The sequence below is a fragment of the Phaseolus vulgaris genome, chromosome 10, assembly GCF_051622355.1.
Source record: "Phaseolus vulgaris cultivar YP4 chromosome 10, ASM5162235v1, whole genome shotgun sequence".
Classification (NCBI taxonomy): domain Eukaryota; kingdom Viridiplantae; phylum Streptophyta; class Magnoliopsida; order Fabales; family Fabaceae; genus Phaseolus; species Phaseolus vulgaris.
The window spans coordinates 42,496,536-42,517,963 of record NC_143507.1 but is presented as its reverse complement, the minus strand read 5'-3'; the positions used below and the strand labels follow the sequence as shown (position 1 = coordinate 42,517,963).

General features: G+C 30.4%; 2 protein-coding genes across 2 annotated transcripts; both read left to right on the top strand.

Annotated features, from left to right (window-relative positions):
• Positions 1-2,041: 2,041 nt before the first annotated feature.
• LOC137819386 (Integrase-type DNA-binding superfamily protein) lies at positions 2,042-5,949 on the top strand. Its single transcript, XM_068623218.2, has 9 exons — positions 2,042-2,641; positions 2,994-3,543; positions 3,656-3,738; positions 3,988-3,996; positions 4,193-4,281; positions 4,484-4,557; positions 4,652-4,702; positions 4,841-4,917; positions 5,113-5,949. The coding sequence occupies exons 1-9, from the start codon at positions 2,422-2,424 to the stop codon at positions 5,700-5,702; spliced, it is 1,743 nt and encodes a 580-aa protein (XP_068479319.2). The 5' UTR covers positions 2,042-2,421; the 3' UTR covers positions 5,703-5,949.
• Positions 5,950-19,642: 13,693 nt separating this feature from the next.
• LOC137818942 (uncharacterized) lies at positions 19,643-21,103 on the top strand. The gene has a single exon (XM_068622605.2). It carries the CDS (start codon positions 20,160-20,162, stop codon positions 20,643-20,645), a length of 486 nt encoding a protein of 161 aa, XP_068478706.1. The 5' UTR covers positions 19,643-20,159; the 3' UTR covers positions 20,646-21,103.
• The last annotated feature ends 325 nt before the right edge of the window (positions 21,104-21,428 follow it).

Below are 21,428 nucleotides of genomic sequence, written 5' to 3'. Positions count from 1 at the left end.
AAAGTAAAGCCCACCAACGAACATTTAAAGTATATTTAATAACTGTAAGGTATGAAAACCCAATCAACAGGTAGGTAGAGTATTTTTTATTTGATAATTAAGCAAACTAATTCTGACTATATCATCAGAACAACTTGCAGGTACACACACTCAAGAGCGGTCCTGGAACTAGAAGTCGAGAGTTGAACTTGATCAAGCAACTGAGTGATAGACCACATCCAGTAACCAAGAATCAACGTAAGCCCACAAATCCAATCCAGTAAATTTAGTAACCGAAAGTCCAAGACAACACTAAAATCCCGAGATACCTAGAAAAGAAGAAGATTAATTGTTTCTAAAACCATAAAAAAACACATTAAATAATAAATTTTTAAAAATAATACATTTTCATTCATTTCTACTTTGATTACAATATTTGCATATTATAATTTTGAACCGTAAGATAATTTATACTTTTGAGTTAAAAAAGCATGAAGAGGTTGAAGAGAAGCACATGGAAGTGTAGTAATTGAGTTGAACAGAAGGTGTTCGATTGTTGGTGGATCTGTGAGTGTGTTAGAGGATAGGAGCCGGGTGGTTATTCCCCATTGTCTGCATGTTGTTCCGTTGCAGACCAAACTATGATGAATAACAACAAAGTTACAAACTCCTTAATTTTAGTTAATTTCTATGTTTGACCCATCTTTGTTTGAATCATTTCGAAACTGAAATTACCATTAAGTCCCTGAGCCTCTGAGCACTGTGAAATTACAAAAATGTTGATGATAGAAGACAAGTTTAATTTGTTTTGATGGGTTTGCAGTGAACCTGGACCAATTGCCATCACTGCCCTCCATGCAAATGCCACTAGATGCAGGTTTCCCCTCACTGCTCCAATCAGTCTATGTGAATTGAATCTTATATTAATTAACTTATTCACACTAATTCGTCATCATTAAACTTTTTTATCATTACTTTAACATTCTATATCACTCTATAATACTTTTTTAATAAACTATATCACTAATGAAAACTATGTTTCAAAAATGCTACAAACATTCTTACTATTTTTTCTTCTTACATCTATATAAAAGTACCCATAGTAATATACAATATTAATTATAATTCAAGGGATAATTTTTTAATAATCAAGCATGAATTATATGATTAATATCAGGAAACACAACTAAAAAATCATTAACTATAAATTAATTTTATAATAATGAAATATGTGTAATTTTATAAAAAAAAATCTCATTAGACTTTTTTAATATACATTAATTGACTTATAAATACATTAAAAATGTGTAAATTAAATAAAAATATAATAAAGTTTGTTAATCTTAATAATTAAAAACATCTTTATTTTTATTTTTATTTTACACTTTTCGCTTTTTCTTTAGCCCTAATTATATAAATCAATTAAAAATTAGGCAAGAATAAAATATAATTAGAGAAAATGTTTTTAATACTATATTAACCCATAAAAATAAAATAAGAGTTGTATAGTTTTGTTTAAATATAAACATGAGTTGCACACTAGTAAACATATATATGTTGTTTCATGATTATCTTACAACATATTATCTTCTCTTTAATAGTAATAATATAATTAGGGTTTTAAACATAGGATGTGAATAAGTATATTCAGTGACCGCTTATATCAGTTGGGTCATCAATTACCCTCTATGGTGGAGTAATCCAGTGTTGTGCAGAGTGCTTTATGAAATCTGAGCCGTTGATGATGTTATCAGGTGTTACAAGAGCATTGCAACTGAATCCAACCCTCTCTCTGATAATAGCCGTGGAGATTTTGGCATCTCTTCACTTAATTTTGATATATTATTATATATTATTTTGTGACAGTGCGACATGCCGTGGCCACCTCTGCAGAAATCTGAGAAAGAAATGAAAGAGGTGGCACAGAACCCAACACTTTCATTAGAAAACAGACACAGGGCTGAGAATATAAGACGAGAGAGAAGTTTGTCTAGAGTTCTCAAGTCTCAATACCTTCACTCTCACCTCAACAATATCATAAAATAAACCAAAATCAAACTAATAATATTATATATATTTTATATATATATATATATAAACCCAACATACCCCCTTTAGAAGAGACCCACAAGATATGAATCCCACATGATTATGACTATGATGCAAGCTTCAAAGGGGGGAAAAGAAATGGAAAATTTTCAACCTCATCCCAACTTCCCTACCATTACAAGCTTTGAAATTTGAGCTCAAACTCCAACATTCCAAACTTGCATAGATAGAGAGATACATACATGCTACAAGCAGTTCGAATTTTTTGGGAGGGGAGAAAGATCTGTGGGGTGTAAGTTAGTGTAACTCCTGTAATAAGGAAGTTTGTGCTCTTTGTGGGGATTGTTTCTTGAGAAAAGAGGAAGCTGTTGTGTGTGAGAAAAGTGTGTTGATATGAGTAACTGGTTGGGGTTCTCTCTGACTCCACACTTGAGGATTGATGAAGAATTTGGGAGAGAAAACCAAGAGCGTGGAGGAGGAGGAGGAGGTGGAGGAGAAGGAGGAGGGTATCATCCTCGTCCTTCTTCTCACCCTCACATGTCTGTTATGCCTTTGCGCTCTGATGGCTCTCTGTGTGTTGCTGACTCCTTCACCCACTCTGCTGCTCATCAAGGTATTGCATGTCCTTCTATTTGCACCCGTTCCCTTCTAGATTATCTTATTTTGAACAGATAATAATTTTTTATTGGCTTTGGAGAATATTTTTGAGCAATAAACAACTAAACATTCCTAAAACAAACTTTTGTGATTCTCTACCACAATGAGTGGTTTTTGGTTATTGAATGGGTAGAGAGTGCTCTGTGTGTTGATTTCAACCCTTTGCATGTCGCTTAAAGCAGTTTCTTTTGTGCCTTTTCTCTTGATTACTGCATAAAGTTTTTATATTTTGCTATGAATCAGTGCTTCCACTGCATTGGTTTTTCTTATTTATGAATTAACAATGAAATTTGTGTGGCTGCTTGTAGAATGGAGATATGATAGTGCAATAGGTGGAGGGAATTCCAATGAAAAAGGTCCAAAGCTTGAGGACTTTTTGGGCTGCTACTCAAACTCCCCCAATAAAGTCTTTTGTCAAGATTCTCAACATGACCAAAACCAAAGCCAGAGCAATGTTTCCAAAATCAATGTTAATGTGGCACCAAGCTTTTGCACCAATGCCGAGATTGAAACTGGGGATTGCCTCACAAACCCTTCTTCCCTGCTTCAATCTTTCCATGCATACAGTGATAACCCACATGCCCTTATCCCGACCAATGGCATGTACAAGTCCTGGTTGGCACAAACTCAGTTTTCTGATGTAAAGCCATCAACTGAGGCAAATGGGTGTAATTTCCAATCACTGTCCCTCACTATGAGCCCCACTGTGCAGAATGGGGTGGGTGCAATTTCCCCTGTTCAAGCTATTGAGGACAATAGGAAAAGGGCCATGGCTAAATCTCATGCTAGAGAACCAGTTCCTCGCAAATCTATTGACACTTTTGGGCAGAGAACCTCTCAATACCGTGGTGTTACAAGGTAGTACAAGTGATGATTTTTTATTGTTCATTAATTATTACACGGAATGATATTTTTGTTCATTTGGATGAATTTTTCTCTTTTTTCTTTTTGGAATCATGGATTTTGTTAGGCATAGATGGACTGGGAGATATGAGGCCCATTTGTGGGATAACAGTTGCAGAAAGGAAGGGCAAACAAGGAAAGGAAGGCAAGGTGAGAAAATCTGTTTTTTGGTTCAGGTTTTTGGGTTTTGGTTATATTATTTTATATTAATTTGGTTTATTGCCATTGACCAAGGAAGATCATTTTCAAAGAACCAAAACAAGTGCTTTAGCCTTTTCCATTTTGTTCCTTTTTTATTTACTTTCCACTCTTGTTTGAAAGAGAATATACTAACGGTCTGTTTCATGCACTGGTTGGATTCTTCTCCCTTTTTCATGGCTTCTTCAAATCTTCACTCAGTCTACCTTGGTGAGTGACACTCCTTCACACGCGATGCTTGTCTATCTTTTCTCCTTTACCATCTTTGTAAATCTTACCTATTACTATAACACGGTAACTGGTTAGATACGCTACTAGATATGAAGCATTGGAAAGTGTGCTTGGCTTTTGAGGATAATTTATCGCTTTTGGCAAATAATTATATCCGTGTATGTATTATTATTAGGTGGTTATGATAAGGAAGAAAAAGCAGCAAGGGCTTATGACTTAGCTGCACTCAAGTATTGGGGTCCAACAACTCACATAAATTTCCCTGTAAGGTTTCTGAAACTTGTACAGTTTTCTCCTTTGCAAAAGTCTTTCCTTAGCTAGTCTTGCAACAGTACAAAATAGAAACAAGGGAATTAAAAATTATTGAAAAAAGTCAAATATTTCCTATGTATTTAATTTATGTGGCTTGAACCATTACATAGCAACTGTGATCACTCTACATGTCTACTGCTTCATACATGCTCAGTTAAGCACTTATGAGAAGGAACTTGAAGAGATGAAGCACATGACCAGGCAAGAATTTGTCGCCAATTTAAGAAGGTACCATTAAATTTTTTCCATGTGATCTTAGTAAATTCTTTCACCCCCATTGCATTCAACTGGAAGGAATTGTCCTTTTTGTTTCCCTCGGCAGGAAGAGCAGTGGATTTTCAAGAGGGGCATCTGTGTATAGAGGTGTGACAAGGTATGGACTAAAGTAATGAGCTTTATCATTAATACGAATAAAGTTTTCCATGAATTATTTTCTGCAATTTTCAGCTTTTGAATTAAGGTGGGCAATTATTAGCTAACATCTATCTTTTTCTCCTTGTATCATTTTCAGGCACCACCAACATGGAAGGTGGCAGGCCCGAATCGGAAGGGTTGCAGGAAACAAGGACTTGTATCTTGGTACATTCAGTAAGTTTGTAGACCCTATCTTGCCTTTCTTTTAAAGCTTCCTTTTTCCCTTTTGAATAATCATTGTTTCTTCCTTTATTCATGCATGATAATGTGACATGATTTAATAATGTCTCTTTATAATATCACATTACACATTGTCAGTTTTCATTAATCTTTTTGCAATTCATTCTGTCATCCATAACAATTGTGTAGGTACTCAAGAAGAAGCTGCTGAAGCATACGACATTGCAGCAATCAAGTTCAGAGGAACAAGTGCTGTGACCAACTTTGACATAAGTAGGTATGATGTGAAGAGAATCTGCTCAAGTTCCACTCTCATTGCAGGAGATCTTGCAAAACGGTCCCCAAAAACAGAATCACCAGCTGCTGTTGCTGCGGATGACATCAACACAAGCAGTTCTTCTGTGCCGACTCAGCCACCTCCCTTGGCAATAACTGAAGGTGAACATTCTGATGAGTTGTCCAACATGATGTGGAATGGCAACGGTGATGAGCAAGCACATAATGAGAGTGCTAGCATCAACAATATCACTGAATCATCACAGCAAGTTTCTCCAAGCAACAGCAAGGTTGGTTTGAACCCTGAAAGTCCCCCAAAGTGTTCTGTGGGGCTACCCAATGAGTTTGGAGTGAGTGGAACAGACTATGGACATGGGTACTTCACCCTGGATGGACCAAAATATGATGATGGGAACAATGAAAACGACCACATGAGCAGCAGCAGGCTTGGAAATATGGGACTTGTTAATCAAGTTCCCATGTTTGCTTTGTGGAATGAATGAGGAGAGTGTTGAGTTGAGTTGAGATCAGAGACATTAGCTTAGGAAAACAAACTAAGATGATGAGATGGGAGAATTATTGGATGATTATGTTTGGTAATTTGTTGTGTTGAAAAGAAGGGGATGTCAGTAGTTGTGATTCCTTATGTGTTCTTTTGTTGTTGGTAGGTAGGGTACGATACTAACTTGCAAAACATTATCCACTTTGGTTAACGAGAAAAAATAGAACAGAATGATGCATGAAAATCAATCATGAGAATCGTACCAAAATCTTGAAATTTCTATCTTCCTTTGCTGGCTGGTAACTAAATATATATATATATATATATATATATATATATAAGATTATTATATGATTTGTTTGTGAAGTTAGCAGCACGAGTACTTTTTCTTTGACTACTACAAGGATATTTTCATGCCTGAATCTTCATAGAAAATTGGTTCACTTTGTCTTGCAAATGAAACATGACAATAAAGTAATGGAGGGTGATGGCTAAAGGAAACCCAGACATCCATGTCTTTTGCCATCACGACAAACAACAACACACACAAATCAACCATTTCCTTCATTAGCTTCCTCACGTTACTTTCAACCTCTTCAACCATTTGCCTAAACACCCCAAAAACTAAAACACAACTCAAATTATTTTATGAATAACTTAAACCGAAACTTGGAGATTGGAAGTTTATTTAACTACCAACGTTTGAAACTGATTATTTATAAAAAAAATTATTTAAAAGTATTTGTGTTGATGGATTGTGAATAAAACCACCATTGTATCACTTAAAATAAAAACAATATTGTATCACTGTTAACTTATATACTTGACGTGTAAAATCAGAAATTTTTAATACACTGTATAAAATACTTGTTCGAAAGTAATTAATTATATTATGATTATTAAAATTTTGCTCTTTGACTTAACATTTTATATCTATTTATGGATAAATTGTTTTCTTGTTACAAGTGATTTTCCATCTTACGTTTCATTACGTTTAATCTTCATTAATTTCATTGACATATTTCATATTTTAGCTATTTTGACTGAATTTCACCCGTTAATGAATAGGTGACATGTTTGACTCTGGCAGAGGTAGGATATCTAATGTCTGACAAAATAATCCATTTAATTTATCCACAATTAAATCCACACCTAATTCAAAACATTAAAATATGAAGTACATTATATTTATCTATTTATTTTTATAAAAGATTGATAATTCATTAATTCTTAAAATTCAATTAATCATGTACGAAATATCAAAATTAATATTTTATTATTTCCTTGAAATTTACAAATTTTATTAAGTTTTCTAACTTTTTGAATTGTTTAACCGATTTTTTTAAACCTTTTTTAAATATAAATTTTTAAAACAATACAAAATTTAATCTGTGAATTGGATTGATTTTTTATTAAATAAATAGGATTAGATCGAAATTTCAATTCATCAAAATGAATTTATGACTTTTTTTTACATGATAAATTATAATCTGAAATAAAATGAATAGATGTATCCTATCCAAGTGTTCTCACTTCTAACTATGGTGATCAATTTATTACTGTATTTTTAGAGAACTTGTGTAATAACTAACAATAAATATACTTTTCATTTAACTATATTGTATATGTTTAAACAGTTTTTATAAGGATTTCTAAGAGAAAAAATAAAATTGAGTCATCTATATAAGTTAAGATTAACTTATACATTAATTAATTTAAAAGAGTATTTTTATATAACTTATCTACAAATTTATATTTAAATTATATGAAGAAACTAGATTTGTTTTTTTGTTTTTATGTAATTTCTTATGCGAACAAGTCCACATTAATAAGTTTAATGATATTTAATATTTTTTAGACTATTGTATTGGTACATATTTATAATCGTAAAAAATAATGAGTAACGTCGGGATCCCTTAAACACTTTATATTATAAAGTGACATCTTCCTTCTAACATAAATTATTCCATAACATAAAATTATAAACTGCAGATAAAAAATAGAAGCAACAGGAAAATAGATCGTAAAAAAATCTTTTTTTATGAAACTAAATACAATAAATAGAAAGATGTAAAAAATAAATTTAGAATATAAATATAATTAGAATGACTATTAAAGTACAAAATTTATATAAATAAAAAAATCAGTTATTTAATTTTTATTTTAAAATAATCAATATCTTCTTAAGAATATTTATTCTTTTCACCTATGTCTTTTTTCTAAAATTCTAAGTGCATCCTTCATTACATTAATTGATAGTCAAAAACCATATTTTGACTATTGACAGTGAATAAGATAAAATTGTTTGATTAGATTTATTCGAGTAAGTTTGACTATACTCTATTTTGCTTTGAGTCAATTTTGAGTTTTTCTGTATATCTAAATACATTTGTCTTGCATGTAAGGTATTTGATCATTAAATTAGTCTTTATTAATTCAAGATCCTAGTTGTGTGTTCAAATCGTTATTAAGACTCAGTAATATAGGTTAAATTATCCTTAGTTCTTTAGAAGTTAGAGCTCTTTGTGAGTACCTAATCATCCAATTAGGTAATGAAGGTTAAACTTGGGTCCTAAAATATTTAGATTTTGATTATTTTGGTGAAATTTATTGAAGGGATTAAACCTTTAAATTATTGTTTTTTGAATTGATAAGTGATATAAAATGGTTGAAGGTTTGATGTTAGCAAAGTATGTTTAGTGTATTTTTTAAAATTTATTGAAAAATAATTAAATAGATTCAAAAAATTGTAATATTATTGTTTTATGTATGATTTTATTATCATCTTTGACAATTTTATGTGAAATTTGGTTAGTTTATTATTGTTTTAGTACTTGAATTATGATAGATCTCTAAATAAAATCAAATGATTCAAGTTGAAATTCATAGTTTTAGAAATAAAATAAAAATGAAAATACCTTTTAGAATCGACCACTTTCAAAAATTGTTTTTAATGTAAACTAACTAGTGGTATTATAATAAATGTGTTAGATTAGATTTTACTAAAAATAATTCTCTCACTTCAAGTAATAGCATAAGTTATTCAAAAAAAAAGAAAAAAAAGTGACACTCTAAACAGTTTAGCTAAGCATTTTCTGAGGCTAATAGTTATTTACCCTCACAACCAACCCACACAATTATTTTCAAATTTGTACTTAATCAAAATAGTTTTTAAAACTTAATTATTTAAAATTAAGTTTGAAAACATTCATAATTTAACAATTTTCTCTCACTTTATTTTCTCATGAAATAAAATATTCTCAAGGAAAATTTTAGTTTTTTTTTTAAAATGGTCCGAATGGATCTATCATGAACTCATAAAGTGAATGTATATATTTATATATCAAGAATGTGGAATTTTTTATTAATAAAATAAATTTGATGATATAAAATCGTGTTTTTTTACACACACCGTTGAACATAAGTTGGTTAGGAAAATATTAATATTAGCAATATTATTAAAACACTTTTTTGGATTAACACAATTTTTTATGTTTTGAAATTGATTGAAATTCAGAGTAATTATGTTATTCTTTATTTTTGGTTGGTCAGGTGAAGCAGTGGGATATTCTTTGACCGAGTCAAAGAGCGTCACTGAACAAGGACTACGATAAGTAAGGTACGGGTGAGCAGTAGAGAATTAGTTGCTAAAATGCACCAGTGGGTATCATGCACACTCTCTCTCCCAAAAGGTAAGACTCCTTTTGACTCCAAAGAAAGGGAATGAATGAATGAACTAAAAGGAATGGGGTACTCTCTTAAATTGCGTGCCTTTTCTCACTTTATTTATTCTCTTTTCACTTTTTCCAATATATTTCAACTCCATACATAACATTTTAAAAAAAATACTCTTATTTGTTTTCAAAGTAATTGAAACTATTTCAAAAATAGTATTTAGTAATTTTTCTAATAATTTAAAAAATATGCACTAATAAGGTAAATCAATTTTACAGTTTATAATACAGTTATTTCCAAGTATTACTCTTATTTTATTAAAAAACTTTTTACTTTCTATAAAAAGTATTTTGTTATTTTTTTCGCAAAAGATGCTAGTATAGTAGTGGGTAGCTTGGTAAAACGTTATTAGGTCAGTTTGATATAAGAAAATACTTTTCATTTTCATTTTACATACAAAAATATAAATAAATTTTAAAAAATAGGGTTTGTTTGGATTGAGATGGAGTGAAAAGAATAAAAAAAGAGAAAAAGTAGAAAGAAAAACTTATTTGAATTAGGAGAAAGTAAATAGATTTATATAAATAAAGTTTAATAAATAATTGATGTAATTGAAACAAAATTATTTCTTTTATTAATAAACAAAATATAAATATAAATAAAAAGTTAAAAATATAATCAAATCAATATAATCTACTATGTATATATTTTTATTGGAATCTTCGTATATATACGAAGAAAATTTGCTGCAATTTTTGTCTCGAATTTTTAAATATTTTTCTTAGTTTATGACTCCTCGTCTCCTCTTTTTTCTTTTACAATAAATTTGTGTATTTCTTTTCGCATACACAAACACAAACTTAAATTCAAATTTTTATAATTTCACGAATGTTTAAATTTAGTTCTTATAAAATTTTAATTACAATCTGTTCTCTAGTTTATTAAAACTAATTGTCAAAATTTATTATTAAATATCTTGTATTTTTTCGTAATTGACATTGTTATTATATACATGCACGTAAAATAATTAGATAACACATCAATACTAAATCAAAACTGTTCAATTTTGAAAAATTATAAAACTTAATCCGTAAAACTATTAGAGTGAAATAGTAAATCTAAGTCTAGACAAATGCTTTCTCTCTCGTTAATAATAATAAAAAAACAGTGCTAGTCTTGTTAATTTAAGAATGAAATCTACGAAGTTAGAAATGGAGCATACGAAAATATAAAGTGATATATTACACAAGAGATTCCATTGCTTTATCAGAAAATAATTCTGCAAGAAAAACAAGTTAATGAAAAGAAAGTGAGTTTACTTGAGGTTTGGATATGAAAATAAAGTTGATGAGTTGATCAGAGAGAAGTGTGAAGTTTTGTGTTTTGTAAGTTGTTAAACTTAATGGTTGAAAGATGGTTTGATTTGTTAATTGCATGTGAGTATGTTTGTTTCTTTGTTTGTGGGAAGGAATTGGGAAAAGGGGACAAAAAATTATGACTGCAACAAGTTGTACGGATTGGAGGGGGGGCCTAGGGGGCTTGCTGCAAAGAGAAAATTTAGTGAGAGATTCTGCGCAGAAGAGAAAATATGCATAAGGTGGCAGAGAGGCCCATGAGACGCAAGAGCCACAGAAAAAGACACAACACGTACAGGACAAGATGCTTAAATATCCACAGACATTTCTCCATCATTACCACCCTATTTCCAACCTCTACAGTAATCTCATCTCATGCAATCTCCAAATCCAACACATATCCAAAAATGCTCCTTAAAACTATATTATACACATATATCATGTCTGTGCCACTTATGTCACAACCACAAGAACTACATGGTTTACAAAACAAAGCAAAATTTGCAGATCATAAAACGTTTTATGGTAAATGGTGGTTATGTTTTAATGGTTTATGTTTGTAAGGAAGGAAGCTATACATGGTATTTATGTTATGCTAGTATTGGCTAGGTAGATGGTACTGTTGCTGCTGGTGCTACATGCATATGGGTTTTAACTAGTTTTTAGGGCTTTGTGTAGGGAAGAATAAGATAAGAGCTAAGTTCAGAGATTGCATGGCTTGGATGCATGCTGGCGTGACAGTTTGAGCATTTTTCCATCTATAGGTACTTCTCTGTGTGCCTTTAATTTGAAGGCTGTGAGTTGTTATGGATGGAATAGACAGGTCATTCTCTATAGACTGCAAACAACAGCCTAGGATGCGTCCTGCATTAACATTTGCATTTTCCATTACCCTTCAAAATACTTTGACTTCCACTTCTACACTTTTTTGCATTTCAATCTAACCAACCCTCTTTCATTTCATTTCAAATCCAATCAAAACAAAAGGGTTCCTCACTTTTATTCTATTCTATTGGATCCTGCTTAGATCTAGTCAACTCCATTTCACACTACACTTCTCATTCTGATATTCTTTTGATACCCTTTTCTAAACCAAACAATCTTCTTTGATTAAGTTTTATCCCAGTTTGATTGAATGAGTAATAGTAATAAAGTGAGTTTGAGAGAGTAGAAAAAAAAGTTATTATTCCATTTGGGTGGTGTTGTTTAAACTTGAATGTATGCGTACTGGTTTGTAGAAATGGGTATCTAAAAAACCCTGTGGCATTTATGGGGATAGTTGATGTGAAGAGTGGAGGTAACGAAAACAATAAAAAATTGGTGGTTATAATTATGTTCAACTACCTAAATTAAGACATTAATCATGTTCATAATGATATATGGTGGTGGCATAGAGATATAGGGACATCCCCATTCCTCCAAATGGCCACCTGGGGTGCCCTGTAGCAAGCAGCTGAAGTTTAACCACTGTGAGAAATTTAGCCTCAATTTCCAATGCTTTGGCACGTAATGCACACACATAGATAGATAGATATGTAGATAGATAGATACATGGATAGACACACACACATACACCCTTTCTTTCTTCACTTCAGTGTCTTCCCACTCGAAACTTTCGCACTTTCTCATCATCTTTTTCCTTTTTCTTTAGCTGAAAAATAGTGGAAATGTGGTAAAGCAAAAACGATGGGACCAGGGTGCGATAAACAATGACACCAAGGTCGCTTTGCTTTTCCTTTGGCCCATGCATCATGCATTCATCTCTCTCTCTCTCTCTCTCTGCCTTTACCTTCTCATTCATTTCACACCCTCACTCTTCTGTCTCAACAATTCCAACATACCACCTTCTGTCCCCCCCTCACTCTCCTAATTACCACTCTGCCATGCCATTGCAACAACTCATTTCAAAATCATAATTTCTTAAACTATTTTACAGAGAAAGAAATAGGTTAAGTAGGGTTGAAAAAAAGAGATTTTGAAGAGATGGTATGTATTTAAGAAGTGAGTTATGAGGCATGGGAAGAAGGAAGAAGCAAAAAGACAATTCTTAGCTGACACTGCGGCTGCTTCTGGACACTTCCTTCACTCCACTCTCTTTCCAATTTTCATTCTCTTCCAACAACTACCATAATAATTATTAATATTTATATTGCGTAAACACATCAAAATCATTAATAACTTCATTATTTCTTCCTTTTATTTCGCTCTACCCAGTTATACTGTTCCAACAATAAATAAACATTTCATTAAAGTTTGATGAAGAAATTCGTGTAGTATAAGAAACATTGTGCCTTTGGCTATAACATGTTTTCGTGAAACTCCCTAATTATTAGATAAAGAGAGTATTTTTAAATATGGTTTCTGTTTTAAAGAATCAAACATTTCTTAGACAATAGGAAATCAAATTATCCGACATGGTTGAATTGTTTTACCGCTAAAAACCTTTAATAAATAGCTTAGTATCATGTTGGAGTGAGCACATTTTTCTAGCTAGATTGTTTTGTGTTTACTTCTTTGAACAAATCGATCATAATCCTGCTAATTAACAATCAAATATTAATATTATCTCAGTAATTGTGGTTATGAACGTAAGAGAAAAAGGAAGATGAAATTCTAACATTTTCTAGGGAAATTAATTTACTTTAACGTTTGTATCGGGCCGGAATTGTTAACAAATGAATACGCAAAATTGGGCTCGTAAAGTTCCTTGGTGGCCCAGCCCAGTTCAGGTCAAAAGAGTTGAGATCGATGTTTCTTTCTGCACCCTAATGTTTCTTGTGGCACTCCATACTTCTTAAAATACCAAACATATCCTTCATTGATATTTTTCATTTCTGAATAAGTGATCATGATAATTAAAATTATCTTCAGATTTTATAAACTAAAATGATTTTCTTTTAAAAAATTCATTCTAAATTATAAAATTTAGAATTTATTTTTTTAAAGATTTTTTTTAATTATAAAAAAATACATTTTTAGATTGTATAATCCTTAAGACAATTTATGTAGGTGTGAAAAGAAACCACCATTGAGATGCAGAGGTAACAATTTGGATTGTTTTTTCAGTCACATCAACTTGTTTTTCTTTTCTTCTTACTACGACCGAGTGGGATCAAGATTCTCTGCAGGATATTTTTTATTCTTAGCCAGTGATGAATACTTTTACTATACTTTGATTTAACCAATTTGCTGCAAGAAGCATGAATTTGTTCTTTGGATTAAGTGATGATGAGTGATTTGATGAAGAAGTATAGAGATGAAAAGATTAACTGGTTCACATTTATTTATTTGATATTGTTTATAAAAAAAATAAAAATAAAAATAAAAATATTTATTGTAAATAAGTGGGTGCAAACCTCACCTCATGAACCGGTTTTATGGGGTTGAGTTACACTTAAAGTTCACTTTCTAATATGGTATCAGAATCATTTAAAGCCTCCTAGCAAGTGTTGTTGGGCCTATCGTACCATCCGCTATCGTGCCATTATCGGACCATCCATAATATGTTGTCCCATGCACGAGTTGTCACTCTCGTGTGAGGGGGTGTGTTGGAGATCCCACATCGACTAAAAATAGAATATTTCATTATATTTAAGTGAGTGCAAACCTCATCCTATGAACCAGTTTTATGAGATTGAATTAGACTTAAAGTCCACTTTCTAATAAGAGTTACTTTGACTTCTGGATAAGGGTTTATAACATAATATACTTAATTGTGCTATATATATATAGTTAATTATGATGTTAAAATTAAAGATGTTTTTTAAGTGATATTTGTATTATAGGTGATTAATAGGTTAGAGTTTACCCTTAATTATAAGTCACTTATTATGAGTGTTATTTATTGTTTTTTTCTCGTAATAATAAATAATTAAAAATAATCAACATAATTATTGATTTTATGAAATTGAATTAGACTTAAAGTCTACTTTCTTTACTTTTGATTTTATGAAATTGAATTAGACTTAAAGTCTACTTTCTTTACTTTGACTTCTGGATAAGGATTTATAACATAATATACTTAATTGTGCTATATATATAATTAATTATGATGTTAAAATTAAAGATGTTTTTTAAGTGATATTTGTATTATAGATGATTAATAGATTAGAGTTTACTCTTAATTATAAGTCACTTATTAGAGTGTTATTTATTGTTTTTTTCTCGTAATAATAAATAATTAAAAATAATCAACATAATTACTAATAATAAAATCATCTTATTTTTCATTTATTTTAAATTTTTTAACTTATTCAAATAATATTATTTTTCACTATAATTTTTTAAACTATTTCTAGCTAATTTATTTTATTATGCAGTGTACTTTTATTCAAATAATTCCATGAATAATTTAATAATTTACTTTTAAACCATGATCGGGTATTTATCCTCAAGAGGTAAATGTATTTATTATGATAGCATAATTTAAATTTGTAATAAAATTGAAAATTTCCGTTATTAGTTAAATTTATTGTAAAAAAAGTTAAATTATTTAATTAACTCAATAATATGATATTATAGGTAACACCCAATTATTATTATTATTTTAATAATAAATTCTAAATGAATATGAAATCAAAGTTTATAAATGAAAGTTATATGTTGATTTTTTTATTATTATAAAACCTTTAGTTTTCTAAAATTTTCTCTTTCTGTAATAAAATGAGATTTTGACGGTAGAATATTTTTATCAAGTTGAGTTTTTGAGGAGATGGAGGAGTAAAATCTGATTTGGACCAATTACAACTGCGATTTGGTAAGTTTAATCAACCATAATTCAATTTTATTCTTCATTTTTTTCTCCAAGATGTTATCGATCCATGGTTGGCTGTAGAAGACTTATTTGGATTTTTGAAATTGTGGGAAAGATTATAAAGGAAATGTTGGATAAATCACATTCCAATCCAATAAATGGAGTCAATAATTATATATCTACTATTTAATTAAGTGGAGTAAATAATTATATATTTATTATTGAATTATTGTTATAGTAATAGTAAATAAATATATAAAAAAAATTATTAATTTAAAATTTATTTTAAAAATAAAAAATAATTTATTATTATATTGACTAAGTTAAATATTATTTTAAAGATTAAAAAATATTGGTATTTAAATTAATTTATATATTAATAAATAATTTTAAATAAATATCTAATTAATTATCTTTTAACTATCATATATATATATATATTATTTATTATTATTAAACATAATAGATTATCTGGAAAAGTATAACTTTTTAGTTTGTTTAACATTTGCCAAAACTTGTGAAAATCATTTTTTATTAACAATATTGATGTTTTTTTAGTATTATAAGAAAGAAAGAAAATCACAGTACAAAAACTTTAACTCCATTGTGTTTGTTTGAACTTCATTAATTCTAATTGAACATGTGGATACCTTTATTAATTCTCACTTGTGTTTATTAAAGACAAAATTAACATTAATATGCAATTGAAGTCTTTTACCTTTCTTTTTGTTTTGTAAATTTAAAATCTCCAATGATTGCTTCCACATGATCAATTGATTAATGTTATTTTTTTATTAATAAATACATATGATAATTATTAAACACCAAAATAAGTGTTAAATTATATTAATTTTCAAACAAAACTAACTAATCGAATTTAGAGAGTTGACGTACTAAAAATATTTTTTTTTCTTTGTACTATTATTATTATTTGAAATAATAAATTATCTAAGTGAAATTCAATTTTGGTTAAATTGAAGATAATTAATTATAAACTTAACATAGTTGATTATATGTTTATACACAATACAAAACCAATTTTTTAAATAATGTTTTGCTCAAAAAAATTTAAATATTGATTCATGCTTTATATTTTGTTCATTCTAGAATGATGAATATTAGAAAATAAAACCATAAAAAGAGATTTATGTGTATCATATAAAGATCACTGTAATATGCTTGCCAATAATATAGTAATTAATGCTAGAATATAAATTCTTCTATTTCTCAAAAACAATTATGTAAATATGACACAATTTATACCTATGTACATTTATATATGAATGTTAATTGGTCTTCACTCATGAATTTTATCTCTCCTATTTAGAGATAATAATACTAGTTCTTTTCAAAACTTAAATTTTTCCCCTAAAAAAAAATCATTTTTAAAATTTTATTGATCCCTAACCAAACTAATATAAGTGATGATAAGTGTTTAAAATTCAAGTCAAATTTTTATATAACTTTTAATTAATTCAATCATATAATACTTAAAAAATTTGAATGAAGTATTGTTTATTTATTTAATTATTTTTTAAAATTATTAAAGAAAGATTAAAGTAATAGTCAATAATGTAAGAAATTCAAGGTGATCGGAAGTCTCATAAAGTACTAAGTTCGAGTAAGATGAACAACATATAAAGGGAATGACACAAATGTATTGTTTTAAGGTTTCAAGTTGAAGGTGGTATCTCATTCTTTTATGAGTTAGTTTACAACTTATTGATTTAGGCTTTCTTTAATGTCTTTTCACAAAAAAATCTAACAATGATATCAAAGTTAGGTTCATTTTGGTGACAATTCAAACAAGTATGACATAAAGAAGGTGGAGAATTTTTATGAATCATTCTTTTTGTAGGAAAACATGTCCCATTGTAGAATGATGGTACAAAGAAAGGTTCACCACTCTTAAAAAGTGTTTTCACTCGAGAAAGATGTAATCCAATATAAAAAAGACTGACTTAAGAGATTGTTATGAATTCAAGTTAATTTGAAAATATGGTATTAAATAAAAATGAGTAAGATGTATACTATATAACAAAAAATACACACAAACTTATTTACTTAAGATTTTGGATTGAAAATGATGTCTCGTATCTTATGTGATTTTGTTTATACTCATTAGTGTCAAATCTTTTGAATGTGAAATATATAAATTCATAATATCAATTTTTTAAGTGTAAAAGAAAACTTTAAGTGGCAAGTAGATATAATACCATTTTTTAAGTATAAATATCTACACTTAAATAACTAAAATACTAAGTAAACATACTTTTAAGTATATACAGCTAAATGATGAACTTATAAATTTTAAATTTCTAACAATTTTGTCCTTAAACTTTAATGGGATGTTGGATATACCTTTATTAATAGATATGAATACTATTCTGTAGTTAAATTAAAACGAAATCTAAGAGAGATTTTAGAAGTGTACATTTGACACAATTTTTAGTATTTGTAGAGATTTCTTTTAGAAGTTACATTATTTAAAAGTTTAAAATTGTAAATATGTATAGTTTCGCACATGATTACTCGTCTAGTTTTCACTAAACTTATATGGTTATATATGAACAACATGCAAGAGTATCCTCTATTATAGGCAGAAGTTTCAAACTTTTTTGCACCCAAAAAGAAAAAAAAAGTAATATAATGCGCATAGAAACAAATTTCATAAGAAAATTATCAAAGACTATTTTTAAAAATGTATCAAGATGTGGAGATAAATATAATTTAACTTGAATGAGGAGAACCATACTTAATAGTCCTTCATACAAAAGAAATTGACATAAATGAGCATAAGCTTCATTTCTACTTGAAGCTTTTAAGTTTTTTCCAAGTCCCATCATCTCTATTCTATGATCTTTCATCTCACTTTATGTAAATTTATTTATTTTTAAATGAATTTTGTTAACTTAAAAAAAATCAAATCCAATGGAGTCAAATTCAACAAGCTTAACTTGGATTTTTTTTTTCTAGTTCTCAATAATATGACAATTTTGAGAGAGCTATTAAAAAATGACTTGTTTAAATATAAAAAAACAAATCCCAGAGACACGTTGAGGCAAAAGAAAAAAGAAATTTAATATGAAAAGCAAGACATTTAACAAAAAAAACAAAAAAAATAAAGATCTTTAATCTGATTCAGCAAACAAATCCCACAAAAACTAGAACCCAACACCAGAAAAACCTCAAAAATCACATCTTTAGCTCAGAAACAAAGTGTGAATGCACACAGATGAAAACGTAAAATGAAGAACACCAACAAAAAGCATAAAAAACTTATCACACTCAACCAAAAAAATGAAGAAAAATAGCAAAAACAAATGCAGGCTAACGAAGAAATAACATCATTTGGACCTTTGATTAGCGACCTAAACGTTCAATCCACAGCCAAAACCTTGAATCTGCAAAAGGAGATAAAAAAAACCAAGTAGTGAGAAAATGGCGAAAGAAAAACAGAAGAAAGGGAATGCTCCCCTTGAAGTTAAAGAGAAGAGTAAAGATGGAAAAAGGCAGATGAATAAGAAAGAAACAGTTTTTGGAAATGTGAAGATGAAGAGAAGATGATGACAGTGTGGTGGCAAAGATAAAGAAGAGATAGTGATGACAGATAAAAGAAAGCAAAAAAATATTATGAATCATTGAATGAATGAGAAAAGTTTGAACAACTTTTTAATTCCTTTTAGATATGCAAATTGCACTCTCACTTCTGTAACTCCAATGGACAGATATTAATATGGTACAAATACACACCAAACATTCTTTACCAAACACAACAATATAATACAATTTGATAAAGGTAAGGATACTTTGTTTTTCTCATCTGTAATAATGAAGCCAATCTCAGATTGATGCACAAATGGATCTAAACTATTTTGGGATTATATTATATGAGATTTTTTTTCTGCTACTAGTACTGATACAATTTTTCCCAATTAGCACATTATTCATTTATATATATATATATATATTGTTTTTAAATGGTTATATGATATAATGGAGGGAAGCATAGAATAAGAGGAGGAGGGCCTCCACATGGATGAGTGTTATACCTAAACGGGTCATACATAATCAAACAGGACCCTACTATATAGGGTCCCACCATTTATGACACGTCATGTCATAATCTCTCTCTAACTTCCTGTGTCTTCGTGAGTCATGACAGATACAAAGATTCCATGTTACAACCTCATTACTCGCCTAAATTAGGCCAACCGTTGAACCCCGCGTATTCTCTCTTTCTCTCTCTCTCTGTCTCTCTCTCTTCTCAACTACATTCGTCCCTCTCCCATTTCTGAGAAGGTGGGAGAGACCCGAGAGGAATTTGATTCACCACTTTCTCTGGGTCAAATCCCAATACTCTCTTCAGATTCACTCACCCTTTTGTTTCAATTCCTCAGAATCGTCACGCATTTTTACTCTTTTGATTTTGGGGCCCGAATCGCAAAAACCCTAGAGAGTGCCGATTTGGAGGGTGCGTTCATATTTCGGACGAAGAACCAGAAAGCGAGGATTTTGCGCTTGACCCATTTCGATTGGAAGTTATAGATTCAAAGGGATCGTTTGATTTCATCGGATAATCCCCCCGACGCGAAAGGGGGTAGATGTGGAGAAACTCCCCCCAAAACTACAAGCCTTTATCGAAGATTCGCATCCGCATCATTCTTCAAAGTCCATGGCTTCACCGTTTTCGCGCTTTGGTTTCTTGATTTTCGGCATTTCCATTAGCTTTTACGCGTTTATTGTCCAAACCCAGGAGCAAAATGAGAAGAATGGCGCTGAATCAGGATCACCGGCTTTTATAGTGTCAAGTCCCCCACCGCCGCCCCCGCCACCGCCTCCACCACCACCTCCACCACCGTCTCCTCCGCCGCCTCCATCAGATCCTGAGTCAGTTTCAGCGGCTCCCGCGCCAGAATCACCGGCTCCCCTTACCAGCAAGATGGGAGCGCCACCGCCGCACCTCCGTTACATGGGCCACCGCCGCCACCACCACGTGCACGCACCGCCGCCGCCGCCGAAGATGAATGCGGGGAAAAAGGTTGGACTTTTGTTTGCTGGCATTGCGGCAATCATGCAAGTTGGGGTGGTTGGGTTCTTAGTAGTCAAGAGAAGGCAACTTTTGAAGAATGATGAGGACAGATACGAGAATTGTTCTTGAAATAGATTTTCCTCGGTTTTCTTATCAATTCATTTTTATTTATAAATTTAATGGGTTGAAATTCTTTGGCTGAACGCGTAATGGTTTGGGGAAGGGGAATATTGGTTGGATTTTACAGATTCTGATGGAAGGAACATGAAAAGGGCAAGCACGGAAAGACACCAATGATTTTAGAAATTATTGGAACATGAATTGTGTGCAATTGATGCCATCATTTTCTGCCCTTCGCGTTACTGTGCATATTGGTACTGCTAGTTCACGTTTCATGCTGTTGCCCCCTTTTCCCTTAGTTCCATTAGATTGGTTTATAATGGAAAGAAAAAGTAGCCCTCATGTACCTTTTTTTATTTTTTTTTCTAATTTGATTTTTTTTCTAACATGTTCAGTGTACAATGATGCTAGGAATCTTTAAAGGATTAACAATGACAATCTTATATTCTTTGTTTTTTCTCCTCCAATTAGAGTCTGATTGTTCGATGTTCTTATATTCTTTTGTCCTTGTGTCTAGAGTTCTCTAGTACTACATTATATTAAAACTGTTGTGATTTGTTATTCTGTTGTGACTTCAAATGGAAATATAGAATATTTTCTCTAATGTTTGACACACCCTAAAACGACCAACCTTTTTCTTCCTTTTGATGATAGAAATGGCGTTCTGCTTTGCCATCTAAAGTAAAATTAACTGCAAACTGGCTTTTAAAGGAAACTTTGTAGAATGATTTTGGGTTTAACCTCTTGAATTGTGATTTTAAGAACTTAATGGCTGTAGCTTCTACATTCTAA

Coding starts and splice junctions, on each gene's coding strand:
- LOC137819386 (XM_068623218.2), top strand. CDS start 2,422: ATGAGTAACTGGTTGGGGTTCTCTCTGACTCCACACTTGAGGATTGAT. Junction 2,642..2,993: donor CCACTCTGCTGCTCATCAAG/GTATTGCATGTC, acceptor GGCTGCTTGTAG/AATGGAGATATGATAGTGCA. Junction 3,544..3,655: donor CAATACCGTGGTGTTACAAG/GTAGTACAAGTG, acceptor GGATTTTGTTAG/GCATAGATGGACTGGGAGAT.
- LOC137818942 (XM_068622605.2), top strand. CDS start 20,160: ATGGCTTCACCGTTTTCGCGCTTTGGTTTCTTGATTTTCGGCATTTCC.